This window comes from Strix uralensis, chromosome Z (genome assembly GCF_047716275.1).
Source record: "Strix uralensis isolate ZFMK-TIS-50842 chromosome Z, bStrUra1, whole genome shotgun sequence".
NCBI classification, from domain to species: domain Eukaryota; kingdom Metazoa; phylum Chordata; class Aves; order Strigiformes; family Strigidae; genus Strix; species Strix uralensis.
In genome coordinates, this window is record NC_134012.1 from 3,197,707 (window position 1) to 3,217,699 (window position 19,993).

The 19,993-nt window shown below is 37.8% G+C and overlaps 1 protein-coding gene across 1 annotated transcript in view; it reads right to left on the bottom strand.

The window, feature by feature from the left end:
• The window catches only part of ADGRV1 (adhesion G protein-coupled receptor V1), a 296,614-nt gene that overhangs the window by 37,562 nt on the left and 239,059 nt on the right, over positions 1–19,993 (bottom strand). The window contains exon 89 of the mRNA XM_074856164.1: positions 4,484–4,605. Coding sequence (XP_074712265.1) covers positions 4,484–4,605 — 122 coding nt within the window. The remainder of the gene's footprint in view (positions 1–4,483; positions 4,606–19,993) is intronic.

Consider the following 19,993-nt stretch of genomic DNA (forward strand, 5'->3'; position numbering starts at 1 on the left):
TGACAGGAACTTTTTCCCGCAGGAAGTGCTCGGAAACAATTTGTCCTTGGTAGGTGATTCTTCTATCAAGTGCATTTCCTACGAAATGTACGTCATAAGGCTACGCAACTAAATCGGATAACGTGCAGTGTCTTTCCAATCTCCTGAATTGAATCCATTTGGATATCCAACACGTTTTAATGGGTCGCATTCTGCTTTGTTACACGGTCTGTAGCTCCTGAGCAGCAGGGAAGCAGGACTCTGTTTCTCGTAAACTGTTTCATGTTCTCTTTCTTGTTGTGGAAAAGCTCTTAATGAACACCGAATTGCTTTCCAGCTGAAACAGAGCATGTTGTAATACAGAAATACCCACCAATAAATGGTAAAACTGCTTTTTATTGCAGAAAAACAGCCTCGTTTCAACAATCATCATCAGTTCTGAGAGCTGATAATGCATGGGAATGAGATGCCAACAGCATGCACTAAAGACTGATAGTTCCTCTCGAAACCATTATGAAAATGTGTTATCCACTGTTAAGTCCCATTTTCGTCTCCCATTCCCAAACAGCTGGGCTGAGATTAAAGCTTCAAAGGACACTGGAGACAGCTGTCCCTGTGGTGGATGAACCTGGCTCTGCAGAGGCTGCAGGCCAGAGGCCCTCTCAGCAGGGACCGCGTGCTTCCCGACACCAGCCCATCCTTGGTGGGAGTGTGGTCTGCAAAAGTTTGTAAAGCTGTACCAGCTTACAGCAAAACCCTCGTTTGTTCAGTATTCAGGATTTGTAACACCTAATTTTCTTCTATACAAACAGTTTGCATACTGACATTTTCTCTAAATAAGACAATTTGGTGTATCCGGTTATCTGACAAAAAGGATAGATGAAGGAAATTTACAGACTCTTCACCTTGTTCCTTCCCTGCTTTTCATTTCATGCTGCATGTCAGGTCACCTGCATCTCATGTCAGTTTTTCTGTTTCCTGATTAGATAAATGGTAACTTTAAAACAGGAGAACAATATATGTGGGGAGGTTATTTAAAATGTGGGGGTCTTCCAGGAAATGTTTTTTTAAGCTTGTAGAGATTTACAAAGCACTGAAGACAATCACCTATTAAAACAAATAAACAAATATAAAAAATGTAGTGCTGTGAAAGAGCTACTCCATTTTTTTTTACTGTGTCAGGGTATCCAACACTAAAAAGGTATCTTTTCCTTCTAAATATTTGTTAACTTTATACTTTAAAAGGTAATTTCCAATATTTATAATAAAATGTAGTAGATACTGTCCTATTGCATTTTATGTCTGAAAACTCCAGCAAAGGGAAAAAATGTTTTTAAAACATGAAGTGTGAAGTTCTTGAGCTCCTCACAACTGGAAGGAAAAGTTTTTATTTACTGGTGTTTGCGTTGGAGCTCCAGACCTGCACGTTTTAATTTATTAACCAGGAAGAGATTATACATTTGAAATTGCTTCTCCTTTCAATAAAGGAACATTATTTTATATTTGAGGTTTTGCAGATTCTCTAGGTCTAGGAATAACAAAAATAACAGCTTTCTCCTTTTGCTGTGGAAGATCAGTACTGATGTAAGTTGAACAGAGATGCTGCAGTATCTTCTGCAGGCCCATGGACATCTACAGTCACTCCCCAGATACCACCATCCATCATTAGGACAGGAAGCCAAATGAACTGATCCCAATACAAGAGGTAATATCTATTGGTGAAGCAGTTGTTCATGTTGGCAGAGAGTTATAGGAAGAATTACAGGCAGAAGGGCAATGTGGGCAGTCTGGCATCGCCACGAGTTTGAGACCAAGTCTGAGCTCCATGGGTGGTGTTGCACAGTGATGGTAACAACGTAAGGCAAGACAGCCAGTGGAGGAGGGTGATGCTTGCAGTATTTGGCTTCTTAATTTTTTTCATTTTCTAGCTCCTCTGAAGGGTTTCAAACAAAGCTTCTGAATATATATTTCCCAGCTGTCTAATTGAGGGTGCAGATGCAAATGGGGACATGCCTCTGAAAGATCAGAAAAGCATCTCCCAACAGAGGTTATGTGACCTTTGTGCATGACCTGCTGTGGGACTGACAGAAGAGTGTCGCTCTTCATAGTGAAAGTTATTTATGTCAGGTCCTTGAGCACCAAAAAAATATACATACAGAAATACGCGTTCTTTCAGTTGCATGAAATTATGGTAGAATTTTTTCTGAAATTATAATACTTCCAAAAATCTTCCAGCAGAAGCACAGAAGAGTTATGTACTATCTACACAAGTGTTACTGGCATTTAACTTTTGTATGGGCAAGCAATGCTGATAAGAGACTAGTTGACAGTCAAGGAATAGACAATAAAAGAAAAAAAAAATTACTTCCTAAGGTTTAAAGATTTTAGAGTGCATGAATGGAAACAAAACTACATAAAGAGTATTAAATTTAACTAACTGAAAAACTTGACATAGATTGAGAAAAGCAAATATTTCTGGTATCATCTCACTTTTAGCTGGATCTAAACAAAATCCTAATTTGGAGTCATTCAGTAGTGCATCTCTAATAGCAGTCACGACTTAAACATTATTGTAGGTATGCTTTTATATCTGCATTTTCCATATCACCTGCTGTCATACTGGACCACTTGTGCAATGAATCCCCCACAGGCCTTGTGGGCCTCATCTTTTACACGACTGGCTTTCAACATCCTGTTTTACTTCTTGATCATATTGCATGAATCGGTGTCTTGAAACTGGCAACATTAGTAAAAATAGCAATTCTATGGCTTTGAACATCACTTGGATAAAATGAAATTTCAGGTTATATAAAGCAGACTAATATATCGTCTCTGGCAATTACACAGAAGGGTCAACATTCTGGCTAAGAATGATAATTTTCACAGAGTACTCAATGCCTCTTCTTTAAATATGCGCTGGCAATAAAATAATTTTTTTTTAAAGAAAATGTCCATGCATATTACAGTGCTCTGGCACTGTTTTACCTCTGCCATAAAAGCTCAGTTATAACGAATGACCCTTTTCAAAATTGTGTATCTGAGATAGATCTACATAACATAAACCCAGATCAGATTCTAGTAATAATTCTTTGTAGAGAGACAGTAAGGAAGGATACATAAAATATATATGTGTAATTCTACATGTACATACACAAACATCACCACATATTTATGCTTTATCTCAGTGCATTAAGTTTCACTACAAAGCTGCAGTAGTTACAGTTGTAGTGCTAGAACTCTCAGGGGGGGTTTGCCTGTGCTCTGAGATTTTGCAGGGAGAGAGGAAAGGGATGGAATGTGCTTTGGTACTGCTGCCAGTCCTGCAGAGCTGTGGCAGTCTCACTGCAAAAAAGCAATTTTATGTCTATGCTGTAGACAATTACCAGGGCAAATCTATTCACCTAACTTCACAGAAAAAAAACATCATAACTATTTTGAGACAATATATGCCAATATATACAGAATAGCTAAATGACAATATACACTAAACAATCAAATGTTTTACGAGGAGAATAAGCTACATTTTTTTTCTCAATTTAAAAAAGAATTTATGTCTGAGATGTACATTTTCAAAATATTAGATTGCTGCTTAAGGAAACTCCAACCTTTTGAATTCAAATCTAAAATAAGTCTGCTTTGTGAAAATACACCTTATTAATTAACTTTTATTTGATAATGTATAAAGGCTTTTAATATTGCAAAATAATACATTGTGTCATGGATATTTCTGTTATAAAAATGGCAAAGAAATTTCCACACCAAAAATTGGATATATATTTTTTCTGATTCCTCTTAATTTCACTGTTTTCAGACATCAGAGGCATTCTCTCATCTGTGATATACTAACCTTTATTCTGTAAACAATTCTGCAATATGCAGCATGGCACTGAATGCAGTGTAATGCAGTACTGAGTCCAGTGAAAGCCCTTACATCTGTAAAATTTTGCAAAGGGCTATTTGCATTTTTTATAACGAAAATCATCTAGTTTATATTTGATTTTTTCAATGAAAAGATCTTTGCTTTACCAATATGTATGCTGTATGAGAAAAGTTAAGCCTCAAGGCTCACCTATCATAATGGAAAAAATTTCAATATTAGGGTTATATAATTTTAAATCTTTGTGGGTTTTTTTATTAGAGTTAACAGATACAGAAAATTGAAATACTCTGTTTTTTGCAAAGGCTGCAGATAATTCAGTTTTACTGGTATAATTATCTCAGTAACACATTACAGACAGAAGCAAGCAATTTTCTTTCCCACTGTATTAGCTATGAAATTAAATCTATGCAATTATACTGCTATTGTTTCAAAACAATGCATCCCTTGCTTTAATACGCATTCTATATGCTAATTTGAGAAATAAACAGACTACGTAATCAACACTTCCACCGTGTCACAGTGTGTTTCTGGGTGTTGTTCAGCTGGTGAAGCCAAACACTCTGTGAGCAGTGCAGATGTCCCCCAGCTCTGCAAGAGGATGAAGGAAAAGGCGCCAGCTCTTACCTGCAGGCTGTTGAAGATGATGAAGAAGACTAACATCCAGAGGTGCCGGTAAGCCATGTGCAGTCCTCCCCACAGCCAGGTGACGGAAATCAGGGCAAAGAGGTACAACACCAAGGGGATCTCTAAAAAAACCACAAACGCAGCATTTCAGCTGGTGTGCCCTGGGAAAAACACTTTTTAAAGCGTTACCAAAGCACGACCTTGTTTTACCATCTCTGGCCAACCCCGGAGTTCGTTCTCCAGTGATGGGCAGCCCTTCTCCTGCCCCAGCTGGGTGGGGGTCGCAGGGCTTTTGGGACCTTCTCTGGGGCCAGGAGAGCAGCAGAAGGGCACGGTTGGCTGGGGGAAGGGGGAGGGGGGGTCAGGGGGGCACAGCCCAGCTCAGCATACCAGTCGTGGGTGCTTTGCGGGTGGGAAAGAGCACACGTGGAGTCAGGAAACGTGCTGACCTTGGGGGAAGCACGAGAGGGCTCTTGGCAAGCTCTGAAAATGTTTAGAGGAAATGGATTTTCAAGAATTGAGAGGAAAGGGAAAAGAACAAAAGCATGATCAGTACAAAAACTGCCACAGGTCTGGAAATATATAGAAATATATATATAGAAAATTATAAGAAAAACTTATTCTCCGATTTGTTGGTACTTTCAGTGCAAGCCAAACATGAGAGGGCATCTGACCCTGTAAAACTTTAAGTGACAACCTCCACTCAGGCGAGGAGCTCCCCCGAAGACAGACTTTTCACCAGTTAACTTCATTCACCTTCAAAAATATGTTCAGAATCCATCCTTAAGCACACACACGTACAGCTGCACTTTATATTCCCTACTGTATTTACAGCATAAAAGATTTAAGGAATGCTGGCATGAAGATGTGTGTGTGGTCAAAGTTTGCCAAAAGGAAAAGCTTTTTCCCCCATCTGCTCCTGTTGCCAACAGCCAGGTACACCACGCTGGTCCCCCATGTTGACTGACAGACTTCAAAGTCCATGTTTGCTCAAATCTGCACACTTCAGGGGCAAAGGTGCTCATCCAGGCATTGCCCCTCTCCGCAGCAGTCATGCAGCATCAGCAAAGAGTGGGGATGTGCTTTTGACAGGCCTCATTCCAGAAACAGCAGTTTGGGAGCACTTTAGGCATTTTGTTTAATACTGTACAAATAGTAAGTGCCTTCTGAATGTGGGCAATAGCCAAAGTCAAGTCTACCTTCCAGCAAGGCAGGCAGTAGTTCCTCCAGGGTTATAACTATTGCTTTGGCAGAATTGCATGTGTATATTTTTATAAACAAGGGAATGACCTGAAGCAAAGTACAATGTAAACTTACTATGTTCCTAAAGTTTCCCCTGTTAAAGCGTAATAGTCCTCAGTAAAACCTGGGGAGCAACCACTGTTTGATAGTGTGACATAACATTTAACAAAGATATGTGTTTCCTTAGTGAATTATAATGAGATACTGCGTTACTCATCAAAATTAACATTATGCTAGGGTAGTGGTAACCTAGGAGTAGAGGTAATAAACCCAAAGTATTAAAATAAATTAAGTTCTTTGGAACAGTTAACAAGGCCTTTTTTTTATTGCGGGGAAAAAAAAAAGACCCTGCCTGTTTATACTGGAAAATAACAAAAGCATTAAGAAAATCAGATGCCGTAAGCAAAGGTGTTTGAAAGCTCAGCTCTAATCTTTGTTAAGGTATTCCCGTTCTGCCACTTATGTCTGAGGACATATATTTAAATCCTCTCGTTGGACCACTTGTAAATAGCACTATTCCTGTGCATGCAGGATTGCTCGCTTGCTCTCAGCGGATGGGAGGACGCAGTGCTGTGAGCCCAAGGCAGCTAGAGACCTCTCACAGGACTTGAGGAGGTGGGCGGGTATTGGTGCCTTAGAATGGCGTTAGGTCTAAAGGAGATCTCAAGGATCTGTACATGATCAGTACATACAACACAGGCCCTGTGAATGACCCATTCCTTACGAAGAGAAAGCTGGAAGGCAGACTGGATAATCTTGGTTGTCTCAAATGACAATCAATGCCTGTTAAGGACCTGAATCACTTCTCCCATGGTGAGGTGAGGTCTGGCCAAAATTTACTACAGGTCTGAGACTTCCCAAGCATCCCTGATCCCAATCATAATACTAACAATACATGTGTTTTTTCCAGAGCAGCACTGGGGGAAGAAGATTAAGGCTATGTACCTCTGCTATTTGTCTGGGAGGAACTCGATTTTGTTAGATGAATAGAATGGAAATGCAACATATTTCTCACTTCACACTCCAGAGTCACTAGTATCCCTTGCACACAAAGCACCAGTCTCAAAGTCCCTTGGGCAAAAGGGAAGAATTCCTTGTGGCCTCAACAGATGTTGAAACAAACTTTTCTATAACAGCTACTAATCTCCATGGCCAACATCACAACGCTTTTACAATAATTGAAAATGCAAAGCCCTCTAAAGTACCAGGTAGTACTGTAAGATGTAGAGCATTAAGTATTTCTCTTTATCCCACATTGCGTGCACTAATGAATCCAAATACTTATTAGATAAGTACTTAACAAAGTTCACAAAAAAACAGCAAAGAACTGGCAACGTTAAAGTTTTTGAGGATAAAATAATGAAATTTACCAAGATAAAATGTAAGAAAACATATATCCAAAAAGTCACATTTTGTAAATGTAATTTTAAAGGTAAATTCAGTAATTATCTATAGAGAAATGCATTAATTTATTTGTGCACAGGTTTTAGTGGAATGATATCATCTTTTTGTTTAAAACTCAAAATAGTGCAGTAAACCTTAGCTGCTTATGAAATTCAACCGATATAACGGACTGGCAACTAATGATCACTAATGCGTACAATTCTACATGCTGTACGTCGACCAACGTGAACAGTGATGAGAATTATCTCGGGAAGATGAATAATGATTTGACTTTTGTATTACTTTGCAATATGGTTCAACTCAGGTAGGGGCCAAGGGGAGAGAAGAAAGCAAATGGTGGAAGACGCAGTAGAACACGGCAAAAATTAACACCATGGTTTCTGCTTTTAGTGCATAAACATCACCTAAGGAAAAATACCACAATATTAAGCACAACCTAGCACCACTAGATTGTCAAAAACATAGATCACTGAAATAGGTGTCTACATAAAGCTGAAGGAAATGGAATGATGATATCTAGATCATATACTTCTGATGTACAATGATCTGACTTTATTATTTTCAAGTGTGTGTGAAGGGGAAATATGACAAATTCAGTGCCACTACAGCAGAATAAAATTACCCCAGGTAAAACCAGAGGCAAACTCACTGACGCTAGCAAGATCTCTATGGAGTCTACCTTGAGTAATTCTGATAAAAGTTTATGTAATGAATGCTACCTAGTACAAACATGTCAAAGTATAAATGCATTATAACAATAAAGATGGTCTGAAGACACCTGCTTTTTACCAGATGCTGAATGTTTGTACAGTTTATGATTCTGCTTTTACCTTTGTCAGTAACAATTGCTTCATTACCAGTATTGTAAAAGGTTAATACAGAGTTGAAACTTTGGCAGCATTTAGTTTCAGCTGTTTGAATTCTCTTCACCCATTTTGATCAGACAGTTGGTTGCATTTAATCAAACAAAAGCTCAATTACCAAAACAAACATATCAGAAAATCAGCAACAATGTCTTTTAAGTTTGTAAAAACAGCTCTTCATGAAGGAAAAGGATGCCAGTAAATAGGCTTGAAATGAACCAAAATAGACAGTCAAGCTACCTGTGGTTTCCTTCCCATGGAAAGAAAACCAAACCCCCTGCTCCAAAAAAACTCAAAGGGTATTTCTGGGAAGATAAACCTTCCCTGATAAGAATTTTACTCTAAATCCAAGTGCAAGCAGACCCCTTTAGACTATTTGAGTAAACCTTAGCAGACAAAAGACTGCCATGGAGCAGGCAGCTCAGCATCAGTGTGATGTAGGGGAGACATTGTCAAGTAGCTTTGTTGGACATTATATATTTCAACCACGCTGGTCCACATTTTTTTTTATATTATCACACCTTTTTTTGGTACTAGGAATGATGAAGGGTTTTATTTAAGCAACAGTCAGCCCTCCCACTCCTTAAAAATATATATATATGTATGTATGTACGCATATATCACATCCTGACTGTTCATGCTTCTCCCTGAAATATCTCCTCTTTTCCTTGAGTACAAGCTTAAGAAACATGGGCAGAGTTGATGACTCAATACAGATAAATGCAGCTTATGCAGCTCTAGTTGCAGTTTCTTAAAGTTTGAAAATTTACCATAGTTCAGCTTGGGATTTGACCAGGTGAAATAGCATACCTTCAATTTACCAAAAAAATAAATGTGTCCACTGTTTCTCACTTCTTCCCCATTGCTAAAATTATTTTCCTTATTATCTATAAAATTTATTTTTCCGCAATGCTTACTGTTCTGAGGGCTGTGATACATTGTAATTTGGTTTTATGGGTGGTAAAACTGTAGTTTTACTACAGTAGGGGAGTTCTTAGCATAAACATAAGATTTTGTCCAGTGATTTACATAAAAATGATGCTGGTGAGAATCTGAAAGATAGGCTGCAAGATTTTCATGACAGGTTTGGATTAGAATACAAAATTCATGAACCAGGAAAAGTATTAAAGTGCTGGAAAAATTGATTTATCTCAGCGGGAACCTACAAGGATCCATGCTGGGTATGAACAAAAGTTTATCTGGCCTTACCTCCAAGAAGGGCCAAATAAACCTGGCCAGATGTGATACTTCTCACAGCAATTCTCCCATTTACAACTCAGGAGCTTTCTGAACCAGATAGTTTCTTTTCATTTAGTCATCTTCAGGGGACTTCTCTTTCACAAAATCATCTTGAACTAATTTTGGTGAACTTTGATAATTCAGAGTATCCAGTGGAACTCCACAGGAATAGCATAAGATTCAGGTAATGAAATGCCAGATTGTCAGCTGAAACAGCTGTCAGGCTTGCATTTGTTCTTTGGTTTCCTTATAGCAGAAGCAAGAACAAGAAACAGAAGGAAACAACCCAGAACATTTCCAAACAGCTGTGCTTTCACCTACAGTAGTTTTAAATCTGTAACAAAGTAAACCCACACAACTGTATATTTCTGAAATAAACCTCACAAAGAAAGACTATGGTGACAGTTTTAAGTTCATCTTCTGCTGCGCTGTAAGACATCTGTAAGGACTTACGCAGAGAAATAATCTGACAATGATGAGGCTCTCGTGTCTACACCTACACCTGCCGCAACCTCAGCAGGTTGCAGGAGCTTACTGGGGTCCACAGAGAAGTTTAGCACCACAGGACTGGTCCAGTCAGCCTCTGCATGACTTCTTTAGAAATGAGATCTGTAACAGTTGTCACATCTATGTACCCAAAAGAAGTGGAAAAATAGTGAGAAATACTAAATTTTACAACATAGAATGAGACTGTCTAAAATTTATTCATAGCCAGGGCCTGGAATAGATTCTGCTAGTTGAGTTGTGCTGGTTCAGACACTGTGGAGGAATTAAAAAAAGAGTAAAAGAGAAATAATTTTCCAGTGTCAAATGCATTCTGTACGCTAACTCCCTTCATATGCAGCATACAGCTATTCTGGGAAGCATGGGAAGGAGATACCTGCCAACCTCTGCACCTGCACCTACCAGCCTCTTGGTAGTCCAAGGCTGGGAGGAAGAGGAGGAATGAAGAAGACAAAAGTGGAAGCAGCTGTGAAGAGGAACAGGACGGCAATGAGGAGCCTTGCAGTGTTCCCCGTCGTGATCCACTGTCACACCTTTGATGGTTCAGCTGATGGCAAGTGGAAGATTGAGGTGGATTTGTATGTGTCATCGTAATTCCACTTAATGATGGGGCAGTTCACACAGCCAACCTCTCTTATCCCTGTGTAGTGCCTGTTGATTATGAAAGAATCATTTGATGGTGCCTGCCACAACCCATTTTTTCCAGGGAGGGAAGTAACGATGGAAATCCTCCTGCACAATTTCAGTCAACAACTGCCCATGGTGCATAGTAAAAGGTTCTTTAGGAATGCCTTCTTGCTGTATATTTTATACTTTACAGTTAGGAAAAACAATGGATGACCACTTGGGCAGAGAGGAAACCTACTATGTGAATGAACCAACAACTCACTTGAACAAAGGCATCAAAAGAGACATAAGTCATAAACCCTATGAAATGATGATCAGCTCGTTGCTCTGGAGAAAATCTGTAGCGCCACTAGGAAAAGTAACTGAAATGAACTAGAAAAACAACATTCTGCTTTTACGGATTGCCAGCACTAGAACTCTCTTCAGGACACCAGGATTAGTCCCTTCAGAATACCATGTTCGGTCACGCAGGTGGGTTTTGATGATGTATTTGCAATTGGTACCCAGAAAAAAGCATTATTTTTCAGTTTGAATTAGATTATATATTTCAGAAGATAATACATTATCTTCTTCCTAGAATAGACATGTAATTCAAAAGAAAATACACTCCATAGTCTGGAATTGCCAATTTTCTGTTTCTTCTGTCTGTAGAGTTAGAACTACTCCTTAATTTTATGTATTCAGCCTGTTTCATTACAAAACTGTCAGGTAGACTACCTGAAGGTTTTCTTCCTTCCTTCTATACCTGATATTATAGATAAAATTATCCAGGAAAATGAGTCTGAGCAGTGAAAAATGTTAAATCAAATAGAAATTAGTAAAACTGGAAATTATTAAACAATATTAAAATCCTGAAGTGTAATGCTGAGTATGTCTTTGCAGCAAACAACTAGATTATTTAACTTGGAAAATAAAGAGTGCACTCTGCTTTCAGAATGTATCCAAATGTTTGTATTCTCACCACTGTGTTGGCCCCTATTATGTCTTTTTCTATTGCCTGAAGTGTTTAATTTTTTTTTTTTCTAAAAATAGGAAAGTCAATAAAAGAAGCAATTAAATAATATGGCTTTAATGATCTTCTGAGTTTACCTATAAATATTTACTATGTGTCTTCCCCTTAGGTTGTTAAACTGATAATGCAATTTTAATTGCTTTTAATTGTTCTTGGCTAGACATGAAGACCTATTGCAAAACCTGAAAGATCTTTACAAACATTTTCTCCTAGATGATTGGGGAGAAAGTATTGCTTCACAGAATTTCACCAATTTGTGGGAGACCTAAATTAATAAAACATTTACAGACTATTGCTTAAGAAGTCATGGGTTAAACTTAGCAACTACAAAAATGCCACAAAACCAATTTTTTAAAAATAAGCTTGAATACCGTGTTCCAAATCAACCTGGCTCCGTTTTCAGTTGCTTTTGACAACCGCTGTAGAAAAGGAGTTTGGTAACATGATTTTGTGGCCAAAATAAACAACCTAACATATTTCCTCACAGAGTTCAAAGGAGAAAATACCACCACCAACATGCAATCAGTGACTCATGACAAAATCTCTAATACCAAACTGGGAATGTTAAAGATGTGCAGAATTTAACTGCAGCTGATACTGGTAGCCACATGTCCATGAAATCCCATTGGACAAAACTGTTCACTGATAATTTGTAAAACCAGGAAGCAGCAAAACTGTTAAAATAGTATTTTTGGTTTGTTTATATTTTTTGATCTGCTGTTCCTTCTGGCAAGGAAGAGTTTGAAATTAAATCATACCTCCTAAAAGAGAAGCACACTTCCCATTAAGCATAAACACTACATCACTACTACAAAATCATAGAAGACTGGCATCTCTAACCTTTCCACTAAATTTCACTATTTCATCAAACTTTCTCATACATCTTTAAGACATTTTATGGTATAATCAAATGAAAGCCCAGCATCTTATAATAGTTTATGCTATTATTTTTATGCAGGGAACATAGCATACCCCAGAACAACAGCAAATCAAAAAAGAAAGAAAAATTTGAACATCCTTATCTCCATATAATAAATTTATTTAGAAGTATTATGCAAAATATTAAATGCATACTAAATTCACAACTGTACAGGCATAGTTCATGCAAATTAACTTGCTTCTGCAGATTTCTTTAGAGGAAGAAAGCTAATTTGGGTATGTGAAGCACAGTACAAACAATCTAAATTACATGAGCTCAGATGATGTATTTAAGTTATTATCTTATTCAGATCTTTGTTCTTTATTACAGCTTGTAATTATGCTTGTGCATTTTGTCCTAACTGTATTTGTAAAAATCTTAGAGGCAAAGATTTATTTTTCTCGTAATTACAAAAAAGAAAAGCCCCTGGAGCACTATGAAGACTAAAATATTATATCTAATGTGTGACTGTGATGAATACTGTGAGTACTGTACATAACTCTTAGTTCAGAGGCAGCCAACATCTGGTTCTTGATTTCTAGATGCATATTGTCATCCTAAGGTGAAAGCAGTCCTGCAATTCACTGTTCCTTTGATTCTCTTATATACACGATATGTATTTTATAATTTGAGATTAAGATTTTAGCGTAAATCTCACAGAATAAGGAAGACATGTAACTACAGGTTTAGATATACATTCTCACTTAGAAACAAAAACCTCGTCCTCAGCATCATTTCCTGAGCACAGAGCATGGCTGGAATGTCCTGCACGTGCATTTTGTATGGCTTATTTATTTCTTGAGAAGACCAGATTGCAGTAAGTATAGGTGGACCATCCAACATGTTCTGTCATGATCAGGAACTGCATACTGCTAAGACAATAAATATATTAAAGAACTTTATATGAAGGAACATGCAAGAAGGTAGTTAAAATTTTACAGCTAAATATCTAAAGCATTCTTCACGAAGTTCTATTTTGGCAACATAAAGTTTTAATCTTTAATTCTGGCACATTTACAATGATGATATCTGAATCAGGTAAGTTCTACTGCATATTTATGTGTAGGGCATGAGAATTATGCCACTACATGTTGTTCAATAAATGAAGGTCATCTATTCACAAACGTATTATCAGAAAAAAATCCAGGTGATTTTTCAATTCAAATTTTCTGTTATATTTTCAAATCTTTTTGTGAAATTATGAAAGGTTAGAAAACAGTTGGAAAATGAATTTATGTATATTGGATTGTTGTCTTATTCATCTCTGATTTCTACATTTATATATTAAGACTGTTGAGATAAAACAATCATCTCATATATGCTTATTTGAACCTCCTGTTATTTCAGCCAAATACAACCACCCTGCTTTATGCCACCTGATTTCCTTCAAAAGCAGTCTTTCTTGTTGCAAACTTAAATATTATTTCACCCAGAAGCTGTTTATCCATTGCACGCTTCTGACTTGGCTCCTGTCAAGACTAACTTTTGAGAAGATAGTTTCTATGTAGAGCAGAATAATCAGTCAACAGAACATGTTTGCCAAAAGGCTGGCAAACGGAATCAGTTCAAACTGGTCTCTTTCCTAGCAAATTCAATGCATATTTTTGAGAGAGTATACTAGAGGTAGAGTTGACATTCTTTGTAAATCAGCTTTCACACTATTTTCCAACACTTGCTTTTGAGGAGGAAGAGCTGCCTGCTCTAGGAGATAATTAATTCGTGACTCTCCCATTGCCCTTTCTTCTAGCCTTCTACTGTTGAGGAAAATTCCCTGACCTAAGCAAGCTCTATCAATCAACATGTAAAACAAGGCAACTAGTAACAGAACAATTCTGGAACAGTAAAAAAGAACATGAGAGGGCAACCTCAGGCATTTGGTGTTCCAGACAGGGCAATGAGAAGTGTGCATATTGCTCAAATTAGGATTTGGCAAATTCTATTTACTTCTGTTTATTCTCCACTACTACCTTGGTTTAATCATATTCTTTTACAGTGATATCCCAGGCATAAGAAAAGAGTGTGATAATCTCTCTGGGAAGATCACAGGCCACTGCCAACAGAATTGGCAGTTACTAAAAGCAAAATTTTGCTGGGCTAGCTGTCATGATGTTTTCTTGAAAGCCTGGAACTACCAGAACAGAGTATGAGACATGTGACTCTAATCAGGAGTATCCAGGATAAATCTAGAGGACTAGGAAGAATATATGCATGACAGAAAAGGATGTATAACTAATAAACTAATGTCTGTGTAAAACTATATGTAAAAAACCCCAGTTATATCCTATAGTTTTCCAAGAAACTACAACCGTGTACAAACAGATCCTCTTTGCACTTACCAAGCGGAAAAACTTTTCTCTTAGTTATGTATGGTGAAACCCAGCATTGTTATTCTCCTCTTAGTAACTAAAATATGTGGGAGTCCCCTTTAGTGTGGGTAACGACAAACTCTCTGCTCCTACAGACAGAACAATAGTAAAACACAGTACTGCTACCTAAGTTCAGGAAGATGTTTTACTACAGCAGACAGAATTCATTCTAATAGCTGTAGAAGACTAATCTGGTATACCTCTATGATGGAGTGACTGTGTTGGTAGATAACGGAAGAGAACTCATATCATCTATCCCAGCTTCTCTAAGGCATTTGACATGGTCCCACACAACATCCTTGTCTCTAAGTTGGAGAGGTATAGGTTTGGTGGATGGGCTATTTGATGGATAAGGAATTGGCTAGATGGCCACATCCAAAGAATTGCAGTCAAAGTCTCAATGTCCAAAGGAGATCAGTAACAAGCAGTGTCCTTTAGGGTTCTGCACGGGGACCTGTACTGTTCAATATCTTTATTAATGACATAGACAGTGGGGTTGAGTGCACCCTCAGCAAGTTTGTGGATGATACCAAGCTGAGTGGTGTAGTTGGTATGCTTGAGGGAAGAAATGCCATCCAGAGGGACCTCAACAGCCTGGAGAAGTGGGCCCATGCAAACCTCATGAAGTCCAACAAGACCAAGTGCAAGGTCCTGTACCCAGGATGGGGCAATCACCAGTATCAGTACAGACTTGGAAATAAATTGAGAGCAGCCCTGCAGAGAAGGACTTGGGGATATTGGCAGATGAAAAGCTGGACTTGAGCTGGCAATGTGTGCTGAAAGCCAATTGCATCCTGGGCTGCATCAAAAGCAGTGTGGCAAGCAGGTCGAGGGAGGCCATTACAGCTCTCCACTCTGATCTCGTGAGAGCCCACCTGCAGTGCTGGGTCCAGCTCTGGGGTCCCAGCATAAGAAAGACATGGATATGTCAGAGCGGGTCCAGAGGAGGCCACAAAAATGATCAGGGGGCTGGAACACCTCTCCTGTGAGGACAGGCTGAGAGAGTTGGCCTGTTCACCCTGGAGAAGAGAAGGCTCTGGGGGGACATTAGTGTGCTCTTTCAATATTTAAAAGGGCTTATAAAAAAGAGGGCCTGTAGTGACAGGACAAGGTTTTAAACTGAAAGAGGAAAGATTTAGAATAGATGAATTTTTTTACGATGAGGGTGGTAAGACATGGGAACAGATAGTCCAGAGAAGTTGTGGATGTCCCATCTTCAGAAGTGTCCAAGGCCAGGTTGGACGGGGCTCTGAGCAACAGGATCTAGTGGAAGGTGTCCCTGCTCATGTCAGGGGGGGTTGGAGCTAGATGGATCTTTAAGGGTCCCTTCCAACCCAAACCAGTCTGTGATTCTGCATAGTTCAAGATGAACTTTATTTGCAAGGTAAGCTTCAAAGTACTCCAACAGTAGGAGAAAAGTGAGTAAGAAAAAGTTTTGACCTGATTTTTAACTTAGCCAGTTGCATATTCAATCTATTTGAAAAAAACCCAGTATACACTACAAATGAGGATGAACTTTTTCTATTCCTACTACATTTCTATTAAAGTTAGTATTAGCCTTCCTCAAATAGAGATCACAAATATGAAACTTCAGAATTACCAGCTATAGTTTAAGAGGCTCTTTCTACAGTCTATGAAATGACCAAAAGAATGTAGACTTAGAAGCCAGATAAAGATTTTCTTTTCTTTCAGATCTGCATACCTGACACCTTTTTCTATTTTATGGTAATATGCAAGCCAGTGACCTTGATATTTTATTTTTATTGACAACATTCCGTGATGTTTTGCATGAATTATTGCAGAATCCACCCGGGGTCATCTCTATCACATTGCAATTTTAACTATCTTCTAACTGAATATCTCCCAGAAAGGGAATAAACAGTACTAGTTCAAATATTCACATGCAAATAGGTGTTTGTATGAATATCTATGTATAAATGGTAATTACATGTGTATATATGCCACTTTTTCCTTTCTGCAATACTCTTTGCTCTCTGGAATTTAAATCATAGAAGCTTGAACAGGTGTCCACAATTACTAGTAAAAGTGTATTTAAAAATATTTTTGTCTATGTTTATAGCTCTCTACACTTGATATGTCAGAATTGTTTACAGTGTCATTCACCTGGAATTTTATTTTCTCTCTAGAAAGGGTAACTAATGGAGAGCAGACATTTTTCCAAAGCAGTGAACTTTTCTCTTCTCTTTTCTTTTCTTTTCTTTTCTTTTCTTTTCTTTTCTTTTCTTTTCTTTTCTTTTCTTTTCTTTTCTTTTCTTTTCTTTTCTTTTCTTTTCTTTCCTTTTCTTTTCTTTCCTTTTCTTTCCTTTTCTTTCCTTTTCTTTCCTTTTCTTTTCTTTTCTTTTCTTTTCTTTTCTTTTCTTTTCTTTTCTTTTCTTTTCTTTTCTTTTCTTTTCTTTTCTTTTCTTTTCTTTTCTTTTCTTTTCTTTTCTTTTCTTTTCTTTTCTTTTCTTTTCTTTTCTTTTCTTTTCTTCTTCTTTTCTTCTTCTTTTCTCTTCTTTTCTCTTTTCTCTTTTCTTTTATTTTCTTTTCTCTTTTCTTTCTTTTCTTTTCTTTTCTTTTCTTTTCTTTTCTTTTCTTTTCTTTTCTTTTCTTTTCTTTTCTTTTCTTTTCTTTTCTTTTCTTTTCTTTTCTTTTCTTTTCTTTTCTTTTCTTTTCTTTTCTTTTCTTTTCTTTTCTTTTCTTTTCTTTTCTTCTCATTGCTTACTTCACTGTTCAAAGTGGGAAAGTTTGGGCACCAAACCTCAGGCTGGAGTCTGAGAAAGGGGTTTTTTTTGCTGTAGGAATTCATTGTTGTGGGTGACTGAACAGGGCATAAATCAGTATGGGGACGACAGCCAGAGACAAGCTAAAATAAGACACTAAACATAGACAACTGTTGCTCGGTAGCTCCACCCTTCCTCTGGTTTTGGAAGAAACAGAGAGAAACCCTGGCATATTCATTGCCGTAACAAAACAGCAAGATAATTGGTTCCTGTGCAAGTTAAGGAGGCAACATTGTCAAAAGACTTCCCTACACCAGAGGATCACGTAAGTGGCACTGAGGACAGAACTTGGTGTGGGTGTGATCCAGGACCCCCTCTCAAGATATCATCACACAACTTTGCCGTTATGAAAAATTTTGTTTCCCACAGCATCCTCTGAGGCTGTTGCAATAACAGCACTGAAGCAGGAGCAGTTCTCACTGAGTTTGTAAGAACATGGAGTCAGTGGAGTGAACTTCGCCAAAGAGTAGGTCATATGGTAAGATTCAAAATTTAAAAGTGTTAATAGGCCTTACGACTGCAAGCTGCTTTTGAATATGTCTTTAAAAGCACAATATGCCCATAAAACATTAAAAATAATGTAAATATACTACCGTCATCTCAAATTTCAGGAGAGGAATATTCAGTCAGAAAGTCAGAGGCCTTTAGTTCACAGTTAGCACCGTGTTATATAGTTATAAGCAACATTACAAACTACGGAAATCACCAGCTTTTCTTTCTGGAAGCTTACACTATAAACACAGCTACACAGAGAGCCCTTACACAACCCCAGGCACCATAAAACTCAGCAGACAGCTCTTTTTCTTCTCTAAAACAGCCTCTCTCCAACTTGCTCTCGCCCACACCGCACAAGGTACTTTCATTTGTGCTTGCAAAAGCCCTGTGGTTGCAAAATGCCAGTTTGCCGTGCAGGTGCACAAGTGGTGAAAGTTACAGCCTACTTTAAAAAAAAAAAAAAAAAGCTATTATTGACATTTTACTGAACACCTCTCTTCCTATTTTTTTTTTTTTTTCTTTTCTCCTGAGACCCCAGCATTCATTATACCATTTTCTGGACTCTAATAGAGAAAGAAAACACCCTGTATCCTATGTTAAATCAAACAAAGTCGTTTCAATCCTATTATTTCATGCCTTTATGTAAGGTAGATATAACTTCCATTAGTACTTTCTGCATTTTGCATGCTTATTTTACTTAGTGTATTGTTTCAACATTCAGTACTTTTATTCCTTTGGTTTAACTGCTCTGAGACAAACCTTAATCTTCAATATATGAATATGGAATCTCCATCTTTAGAGATACTAAAATAAAGTTATTTATAAATAAATAAACTGTATCACTCAAGACTGAATAAGGAGCCACCTTTGTGATTGCTCCAGGCAGTCTCTTTTATATCAGAAAGAAATGAAAGAGTAAAGTGCAGCTAAGGTCTGGAGTATCATATTTATAAGCTATGTTTATCAGACCTTATCGAAATTCATAATCAAGCTGACATTTTGTCACTAAGAAAGAAATTAATATTTGAAGAAATGTCCAGATAATAAATATTTAATATTTATTTTCATTTTCTCATAAAAGGAATATATTTTGGTAACCCAAATGTTAAAAAAAACCCACAACCCCTCATTTTATAATACAATTATCACTGCAAATTTGAGCTTTTGAACAAGACAGCTGCTCTGTATAAATCTGGAGAGTAACAAGCACTGGACTACTCAATGGAATTTTTAAATAATCCACTATCCCTTTTAAGTTCAGATGATATTTATTAAATGAACTGGGAAAACTGATTCAAGAATCTTTCAGGAGTTTATAAAATCTTACTGGCTTCATGCAGTCAGGGAGAAAATAGATACACTTTTATTAAAATCTGTATATTTGCACTTGCTTATAAAACTCAGATTTTTCTCCAAAAACACTATGAAAACAAAAAAAGATATTCTAAGCTTCCCACAAAGTGTCCTATTATTATGGTATCGGTCAAAACTGCTGCAACTTTATTTTGGGAACATTATTGTATTTGAAATTGTTCTGACAGAGGAGACCGACCGATACTTCCTGTTTTGCATGAGACAGATCTTTTCTTTCAAGCATGTTTCAGCTGCGAGTAGCACTAGGAAATTTCAAAACAGAGGCATTAACTCCAAATACCCCAACATGCAGCCCCCGCAGGACCGTGCAGCCACCGACTACACAGCGAAACGTGGGGGACAAGAGCTGTGCGCGTCCTCGGGGGCCGATCAGAGGAGCACAGCGTGGGGTCGAACGCTACCACTGCCCCACACGGAGGCAATCACAGCTCCTGAGCAGCCCCAGCCTGCCCAGGACAGGGCTTTTTGGTACCCTCAGTCAAAACCAGGCATGGGGATGCAGTGGTGTTGTGTTTTATTGCTATTCTCTTTACTAGACTAGACATAACCACTGATACTCATTTCTTGTTTTAGATTTAACACATTTTTATCCTCCTAAGACAGTTAAGCATCCTCATAACTTTCATCATTAAAATACTTTCACAGACTTCAAAGAGACCACTAACATGCTTAATCTTAAAAA